General features: G+C 44.4%; 1 protein-coding gene across 1 annotated transcript in view; it reads right to left on the bottom strand.

The window, feature by feature from the left end:
• Nucleotides 1–1,066: 1,066 nt before the first annotated feature.
• LOC119422089 (serine/threonine-protein kinase N1) overlaps nucleotides 1,067–9,405 on the bottom strand; it is a 36,173-nt gene continuing 27,834 nt past the window's right edge. Inside the window, exons 14-22 of the mRNA XM_037689436.1 lie at nucleotides 5,150–5,222; nucleotides 4,923–5,014; nucleotides 4,666–4,842; nucleotides 4,524–4,586; nucleotides 4,379–4,455; nucleotides 4,149–4,291; nucleotides 1,926–2,033; nucleotides 1,747–1,827; nucleotides 1,067–1,667 (exon numbers count right to left, since the gene is read on the bottom strand). Coding sequence (XP_037545364.1) covers nucleotides 1,464–1,667; nucleotides 1,747–1,827; nucleotides 1,926–2,033; nucleotides 4,149–4,291; nucleotides 4,379–4,455; nucleotides 4,524–4,586; nucleotides 4,666–4,842; nucleotides 4,923–5,014; nucleotides 5,150–5,222 — 1,018 coding nt within the window. The 3' untranslated portion in view covers nucleotides 1,067–1,463. The remainder of the gene's footprint in view (nucleotides 1,668–1,746; nucleotides 1,828–1,925; nucleotides 2,034–4,148; nucleotides 4,292–4,378; nucleotides 4,456–4,523; nucleotides 4,587–4,665; nucleotides 4,843–4,922; nucleotides 5,015–5,149; nucleotides 5,223–9,405) is intronic.

The raw sequence follows: 9,405 nt of genomic DNA, 5'->3' as shown, positions 1-9,405 counted from the left end.
ACAATTGAAATCAGAAAAAAGTTGCTGGGGAAAAAAAAACTGAATTTAGCAGAAAAATAGTTCTAAGTAAAAAAAACAAAAAAACAAGTAAACGCTACAATGAACAGAAAAATGCCTAAAAAAGTAGCTGAAAAACGAACAAAAAGAAACACGCTGAAATTAGTGTAACAAAACTGAAAGGAGCATATAAAAAGTTAGAAAGAAGCTTAAAAGGTGGAAATTAGCCTAAAATAGCAGAAAAAGGAATTAAAATTAATGAGGGGAAAAACTGAAAAGTAGCTAAAAACGGCTTAGTTTAGCAGAAATAAGCTGAAATGAGCATAAAAAGTTGAAATTAGTGGAAAGAAGCTGAAAAAGCTGAACAGAAATGAGCAGTAAATGTTTTAAACAGCTCAAAGTGTTTGAAGGATGTGAAGAGAGAGCTCTGTTCATTTTCACTGAGGAAAAACATGGCTGAAAAAGCTAACTATTTAAAACAGTAAAAATTGAACAAATATCAAACGTCGCAGCAGGAAGGTCCTGAAAGAGCCGAACGTTTTGATACACGTTGAAACAGCACAAAAATTGTGCAACAAGTTACGCGCTGAACGATGTGCGGAAGAAAAACAGATTTTATGAGCGTTCCCACAGAGGAGGGAGGTCGGGAAACTTTCATCAAATTATGACTCTGATTAATAAAAAGTTAGATAAAAACATGGAGGGTGAACAGGAGGCGGGTCTTTAAAGCACCTGGAGGAGGAAAACTAAAGCTAAACGGAAAAATAAGATCAGAGGCAATAAATGATCAATGTTTCTGTTTTCACATCTTTACTGAGTCACAGTTCCAAATGACACGGGTGGGGGGGGGGGGGGGGGGGGACATAGAAACAGGAGGAATGTCACAAAACTCTTCAGTCACTGAGAAATGATTTTAAAACATCTAATGTACCAAAAGAAGAGACGATATGGAGACGTCACCCGACACACACACGACAGACGACCCTCCTCAGTCTTTACTTTGTCTGCCAGTATTTGGTAAAACCAACAGGCAGCAGCACCAGTTTACCAACAGCTCCACGATTGTCCGTCCTCTGGTGCCCCCCAGTGGCAGTTTACAGCTGATCCAGGAGGAGGGACACAGTTACACAGCAGGGATGAAAGAGGGGAGGAAAACTGCTTCCTGTCACATTTACATCCTGAGACTCTGAGGGAGTCACACGAACATCCATGATCCGATTGGTCAGTATCCATTTCCACTATAAAAGCCACACCTGAAGTGTGTGGCACCGCAGGTGTGTGTGTGACTGCTGTTCACACACACACACGCAGCACAGTCACTGACTCGTCCCGTCAGTGTAACAGAGGGATCTTCACCTCTGAGCTCCGTCCGGTTCCTGTGTCTTCACAGGCGGCGGCCTCGGTCAGGCTCCTGTCAGAGTCTGTGGCTGACAGTGGGTGACCCCTCTGACCTCTGACCCAGGGGTCTAGCACAGGTCAGAGACGTAGTCGAAGTCTTTAAAATAGTCCTGCTCCCTGCGGGAGAGGGCACGGCGCTCGCGCGGCGGCGTGAGGGTGGGCGCCTCGGCCGTGAACTCCGCGTCGAAGTTGCTGACGTCGTCTTTTGCTGCGATGGTCGGAACAAAAGGGGGCGGGACTTTCCTCTGAAGAAGGGCCTCCCAGTCCAGACCCTAAACGATGGCAGACATACTATTTTAGCACAGGTATAGTTAAGTTTCTCTTTTCAAAACATACATCTTCCAGACTCACTCTGAAAAACAGTTGTTTCTTGACGTCCTCGGCGTCTTTCTCCCCCGAGCCAAGACGCCGCTCAGGATTTCTTCTCAACAGCTGGTGAGACGAGACAAACCCAGCTGTCATCTCAGGGCTCAGTTTATGGAAAGACAAAATGAACGTACAGCAGGAAGTGTTACAGGTGGATTACTAACCCGTCTCATGATGCCGATGGCCTCAGTGGAGAGGAAGCGCGGGTACCGCACCTCATCGTTCACTATACTGTCAAACACCTCCTCTTCATCGTCACCTGGGAACGGAGACTGAAACAAAGTTCTTGTTTCACTACAGGTATTCAACTTTAGTGAAGCCATTTTACAGAAACAGTCAAATTAATGCTCCTGCAGGAACTGCTACAGCTAGCTGCTGCTGCTTGCAAATAATCAAAGAACTCCAAATAAAACAAGAAAAATGAGTGGTACGCTGATGTCTCCTGTCTCTGAAGGGTTTGAATAGTGAAAGTTTGTAGTTTATGAGTTGAGTGTTTTTCTGGACTGGGAGTAAACCTTAATGGTTTTGGTGCAAGATGTTCCAGTGGGCAGTTGCACTGTGTAGAACAGAGGTAGTTTTTCTTGTCTGAGGCGGCACAGAGTGACAGATCCTGGTGAATGGAGGGAGAAATTGTATCCATCAGGTGCAGTGGAGGAGCCAGGGGATGGCCGATGGTGGCCTTGACCATCATAGATTAATATAAAAACTAGAAAGCATAGATTCCTTTAAGGATAGCAGTGGTTGGTTTACTTATTTTTGGTGGTGGCCATCTTGAGTTTTGACGTGGCAAAGCAATTTACAATAGTGACCTTGGAAATGGAAGTCAGTATTTTTCAAATTATCTCGTTCACAACATGCTCGGACGGACAGAGGGCATTTCCAGTTCTCCTGCGACGGCGGACAAAATCTGTGTAAAGTATGAGTGTCAAGGGTGTACAGGGTTCTGAAAAAGTGTTTGCATGAAACTTTATGAAAAGTTTGAAACGAGTCGTTTCAGAGAGACAGAAATCTACTTTGTCTTGTTCCGACTAGCCATTAGCTCGTCCACTCAGTCATAATCTGATCAGAATTCAGTGTTTCCCCTACCATTATCCAAGGAGGGCGCCCCGCCCTGTCAACAGAACTGAGTGCCCCGCCTACCCAAATTGTCCTTCACACACACACACCCCCGTCAACAACTGTCGGCACTGACGTAGCGCTAAGCTAGCCGTGCGCTAAAAAGTTACATAGGTAATGCTCTGCTTCCCTCACGCTAAGTCATATAACACCGCCACAACATGCTCTAAAAATTTTGGTAAAAACAACCACAGACATAACTGGTTTGTTCCACTTTGGAGTAAACCGTTTGGGGGAAGAACCAGTTTTGTTGTGTGTTTCCTTGACTGATGAAGTCTTCCAGATGGAAGGCAAAACGTTTCAGAAAAAAAGGAAACTGTCCAGATGACCTGACTGAAAAATGTTGGATTGTATACCTGGATTATTGAGCATGGACTATTTTTGGTTTAACAACCACAGACGTTGCTCTGTTTGCACGCCCCTCCCCCCCCTCGACAAAAAAAAAAATCACGGAAGAGATGAGCGCCTTGACAAGGCAAGTAAACTAGGGGAAATACTGCAACAGGTAAGACACTTATTGTTTGTACCTTTTCTACTGCAGAGATGTGAAGTTTTGCTTTAGGCCATTTGCTTTTTTCTCCTGCTGTAGTAACTCAGTAGTAGAAAAAGATCAAATTCAATTTTCTCTAATACACTCATATGTTCTTTAGACTATAATTCTTTGTAACAAAAGGACAAATTGTTGAAAATGTTAAAGTTCTGTTCAGTGCACACATTTACCACGTGTTGGGAGACTGAATGAGGTCATCAAGAACATGACGACCACTTTAACAGAATGATGACGAGTGTGTAGAGAACCACAGCTTCTCTACCTGCCTGCTATTTATTATTTATTAACCTTTATTTAACCAGGAAAATCCCATTGAGAACGCAGATATTTTTTTCAAGGGAGGCCTGGACCTGAAGGCAGCCTAACATGCATGTTTTTAGTCTGTGGGAGGAAACCGGAGTACTCGGAGAAAACTAACGCAAGCATAAGAAGAACATGCTAACTCCACACAAAAAGACCCCAGGTCCAACCGGGGATTGAACCCAGAATCTTCTTGCTGTGAGGCAACAGTGCTAACCACTGAACCGTTGTGCTATGAGGTCCTGGTGGGGTTTTTATGACATCATTTGGACCCAGCATCCTGTTTCCTGTCTCTGGCTGCTTGATGCATCTTTACATTTCCCAAAGAAATATAAGTCTCCTGAATCTCCATATTCCACCCTCAACATGAACATCAGAGCGTAGGATTTGACGTTTTCTCGACAGGCAGCTTCCCTCTCACCTCTCCCACCAACATCTCGTAGACGAGCACGCCGAGCCCCCACCAGTCGACCGCTCTGGTGTACGACGTGTCTGTCAGAACCTCCGGGGCCAGAAACTCAGGAGTACCACAGAATGTGCTGGTTCTGTCTCCATAACCCATACCTGGAGATGGAAAACAGGTAATAAGAGTGGAGAACCACAAAATGAAGGCTAGTTTAAAGCTTCTACACTTGGACTTTGAGCAGGCACCTTCTTTACAGAGACCAAAGTCTGCAATCTTCACATAACCCTCGGTGTCAAGGAGCAGGTTGTCTAATTTCAGATCCCTGAAAAGAAATCCAGAGTTGATGCAACACCTCGGAGTGAATCAGCTGAAGGACGTCGAACAACTCACCGGTACACGATCTTATGTTCGTGAAGGAACTGCAGACCCAAGACGACACAGGCTGAGTAGAACCTAAGCAAAGACAGAACTTTACTCTACCAGATCATGAAAATCATTGACAGACTGGATCTTCAGTGGTTTCAGAACTCACATGGCACGTGGCTCTGAGAAGACGTCGGCATGGATGTGCATCATGAGGTCTCCTCCCGCCGTGTACTCCATGACAAAGCACACGTGCTCGGGCGTCTGGAAACATGCAAACAAGTTGACCAGGAAGGGATGGTGGGAGCTGTTGACGGTCTCAAAGATCCGTTTCTCACACATGAGGCTGAGGAGACAGACGGGTGGAGCGTGAGGTGAAGGAGCTGCTTTGTGTGGGTGAAAACGTGAAGGTTAAAGCGCCGTTACCTTTCTACTTCATCCCTCGCCACGATGTCTCCCTTCTTCAGGGCTTTGATGGCGTACAGGCTGCCCGTCTTTTTATACTCAGCCAGCAACACCTAAACAATGCAGGAAAAGCTTACTACAAACCAAACACAACTTGTGTGAGCTCAATATTTTTATCAACCACCAATGAAAAATGCAGCAATATTGGGCTTTTCTTAATCCTGTTGGGAAAACTGAACAATAAATACCTTCCCAAAGTGGCCTCGGCCGAGAACTGCAACCATTTTGAAGTCCTGTAAGGAAAGAGGGCCACTGCTGGCTCTGAGAGAGAAAATGACCACAAAACAATTAAAACATGAAAAACTCTAAGGCCCAATCTACACTACCCCTGATAAGTTTTTTTTTTTTTTTTTTTTTACTTTTCTTTGTCCAAACATTCTTAAAAAGATGCTAAAATATCCAGTCAACCACAATGATAACATCAAAATACAGAGAACATCAGCTGCTAACATGGGTCCAAACATAAAGAAGTGAAGCACTTTTTGTAAAAAGATACATTTTGTGGCCCACATGATGCACATATACAAGTAATGATGTGTTCCTGTTGAGTAAATTGTGTATGTTTTAGGTTAAAAGGTGGGAAAGTTACACCATAGTACAGTATTGTAGTCCCTCGTTTATCACAGGGGATTTGTACCCTGAAGACCTGCGATAAGTGAAAAACCACGAAGTAAGAATAGTAGTACAAGTAGTAAGTAGTATCCATTCATTATCTTCCGCTTGTTCCGAAGTCGGGTCGCGGGAGCAGCAGTTTGAGCAGGGAGGCCCAGACATGTCTTTCCACAGCCACCTCTTCCAGCTCTTCTGGGAGGATTCCAAGGCATTCCCAGGCCAACCAAGGGACAGAGTCTCTCCAGCGTGTCCTGGGTCTTCCCCCATAGCCTCCTCCCAGTCGGACATGCTCAAAGCACCCCCCTAGGGAGGCATCAAGGGGGCATCCTTACCAGATGCCCGAACCACCTCAACTGGCTCTTCTCGATGTGGAGGAGCAGTGGTTCTACTCTGAGTCTCTCCTGGATAACCAAACTTCTCACCCCATCTCTAAGGGCGAGTCCAGCTACTCTGCAGAGGAAACTCATTTCAACCGCCTGTCTCCACAATCTCATTTTTTCTGTCACTACCCAGAGCTCGTGACCATAGGTGAGGGTAGGAACATAGACCCTGAGTAAACAGAGAGTTTTGCCTTACAGCTCATCTCTCTCTTCACCACAACAGACCGGTACAGAGTCCACAATACTGCAGAGGCTGCACCAATTCGTCTGTCAATCCCACACTCCATTCTTCCCTCACTCATGAACAAAACCCCGAGATACTTGAACTCCTCCCCTTGATGCAGAACCTCACCCTCGATCTGAAGAGAGCAATCCACCCTTTTCTGGTCGAGGACCATGGCCTCAGATTTGGAGGTGCTGATTCTCATCTCAGCTGCTTCACACTCCGCTGCAAAACGCTCCAGTGAGAATTGAAGATCACGGCATGATGACGCCAACAGGACCACATCATCTGCAAAGAGCAGAGATGGAATCCTGAGGCCACCAAACCAAAAACTCTCCACCAGCTGGCTGCACCGAGAAATTCTGTCCATAAAAGTTATGAACAGAATCGGTGACAACGGGCAGCCCTGGTGGAGTCCAACTCCCACCCTGAAGGGGTCCGACTAACTACCGGTAATGTGAACCAAGCTCTCGCATCGCTTGTATAGGGACTGAACAGCCCGTTGCAACAGGCCTCCAATCCCATACTCATGGAGCACCCCCCCCACAGTGTACCCCAAGGAACACGGTCGAATGCCTTCTCCAAATCTACAAAACACATGTAGACAGGATGAGCGAACTCCCATGACCCCTCGAGGACCCTAGTGAGGGTAAAGAGCTGATCCAGTGTTCCACAGCCAGAACGGAACCCACATTGTTCCTCCTGGATCTGAGGTTCGACCAACAATCAGACTCGATTCTCCAGTACCCCTGAATAGACCTTACCAGGGAGGCTAAGGAGAGTGATGCCCCTATAATTGGAGCAGACCCTCCAGTCCCCCTTTTGAAGAGGGGAACCACCACCCCAGTCTGCCAATCCAGTGGCACTGCCCCCGATGTCCATGCGACGTTGCAAAGGCGTGTCAGCCAAGACAGCCCCACAACATCCAGAGCCTTAAGGAAATCAGGGCGAATCTCATCCACACCCGGAGCCCTGCCGCCTCTGAGCTTTTTAATTACCTTGGCAACCTCAGCCATGGTTATGGATGGAGCAACCCCAAAGTAGTAGTAGTAAGTAGTAGTTTATTTTATTATAAATATATGTATATATAAAGGTGTTTTAAACCCTTCCCACACTCTTCCAATATTCTAAACAATGTTTCTAAACTCTAAACGCTCTAAAATCACACAGAATGTCATGATTTCAGCTCTCTGCCTCCTCTGCTCTTTGCCACCTGCAAGTCCTCTTGGCCACGCCCACTTCTCCACTCTGCGCGGAGAACAGCTGATCAGCTGCAGCAGGAAGTTTATCCTGCAGTATGGGCTTCACAAAGGTGCAGGAGGTGCTAAATAGTTTAAAATAATTTATTTTAAATAAAAATGTCATGCTGATTGTTTGTCATGTCAATCTTATTTTGAAAAACCATGATAAACGAACTGCGAAGTAGCGAGGGACTACTGAGTACTGTTAAGGTTTGCTCATTTTAATTTATTTGGATCCTATGTAGCTCTCGTGTTGCAACTTTTACTACCGTTAGCGCATGAGACTGCATGTGAGGTACGTGTGATGTTTTAAAGTTAATATGTTCATGCTATAGACGTTCAAAATTACCAATAAATCTGGGGCAAACAGCAGTGGAGATCACAGAACTTGTTCTATCTAGTATCAGATACATAAAGAGGGTATTGTCTTACTACCATGTTTCTCAGTACACTGCAGGGATAACAGCGTTTCTGGATGGTGCTCACTGGATATCACTTTGAGCTCAAAGGACAAGACTGAAAGTCAATGTTGGAATTCAAATGCAGATTAAAGCTCCATCATGCAGATATTATTCTTTTGACAATATAAACTGTAGGTGATGGGGTATTAATGTATTCCTAATTTTACATTAAGGCACATTATTCAGACACAGTTCCTCTATTTTTAGATGTAGTTTTTCCCAGACTGGTGAACCTCTGCCCATCTTTACTTCTAAAAGATTCAGACCCTCTAAAATGCTCTTTTTATACCCAGTCCTCTTACGGACCTGTTGCCAATTTAATTAATAAGCATAATTGGCAAAATGCTCCTCCATTTGTTTATTTGTACCATTTTACAGTGTTGCCCCTTCCTCAAATTCAAAATTACTTGCTTTTAACTAAAAATTGTAAAATTTCTCAGTTTCACCATTTTATATGATCAATATGTTCTATTGAAAATAAATTACAAGTTATTGAAATTTGCCAATCATTGCATTCAGTCTTACACAATGTCCATTTTTTTCATCTCTGATGTAGTTTACAGTTTCTACTTGGTTCTGAACCATTTTAAGACATAAATAAAGTTAGGTGGCGACAGGATCAAGATCAAAGTTAAGGCAGAGGTAGAAAAACCCAGTAAAAACAGCTCCATGGTTGTTTTGGTTTCGGTGAAAGCAACCATACAAAAAACAGGAAGCTACAAAGACTTTCTGAACAGTTACGTACTTCTAATCCACAACCAAAGAATTGAAAACCCATTTTTTCGTCTTATGAAAAGTTTGTTTTTCTCATCAAAACTGTGGGAGTTCTGCTCTGTCAGCTCCCTGCAGCCACAGCTAACTAATCAGCAGCACCTGAGGATCATCGGCTTGATGAGCAAGAGGAGCACAAAAGGCTGCAGAGGACATCCAGTCAGCGCTGGAGCACTACCTGCCAATGGTAGTTCTGTTCTTGCCTTTTACTTGCCTTGAAGTTAAACTGAATATTAACTACTATGTATTTCTCCATGCTTCCAGTAAATAATCCCTGATGTCCTCCTGTCCCCTGAACCCTCCTCTGTGGACCTCGAGCTCTCCTGTGCCTCCACACCTTCCTACCACTTGCCTGTCTTCTGCCATTGTTCAGACGAACACCTTCATCCCAGGGAACCATTGGGTCAGCTCTCCTCACAACTGACTCCTACTTCTATCATAAGAAAGAGCCGCATCAACATTATCACCCCTGCTGACAAACCACTAACTATCTCCATGCTCTTCAGGGTTCCAGCTCCCTCCCTGACTCATTGAATGAATTATCACCTTGTAAATAAACACCGTAAATATGTTTTGAGTCTTGGTACAGTATCTGTTCTCCTCATCCTTGTATCTGGGTATACAGTAGTCCCTCGTCCATACCCTGAAGCTCCGTGATAAGTGAAAAACTGTGAAGTAGGAATAGTAGTACAAGTTATAAGTAGTAGTTTATTTTAGCATTCATATATATATATATATATATATATATATATATAT

This window comes from Nematolebias whitei, chromosome 15, assembly GCF_014905685.2.
Source record: "Nematolebias whitei isolate Nwh7 chromosome 15, NemWhi1, whole genome shotgun sequence".
Taxonomy (NCBI): Eukaryota; Metazoa; Chordata; class Actinopteri; order Cyprinodontiformes; family Rivulidae; genus Nematolebias; species Nematolebias whitei.
The sequence above is the reverse complement of the archived record's forward strand: the minus strand, read 5'-3'. Positions and strand labels throughout refer to the sequence as shown.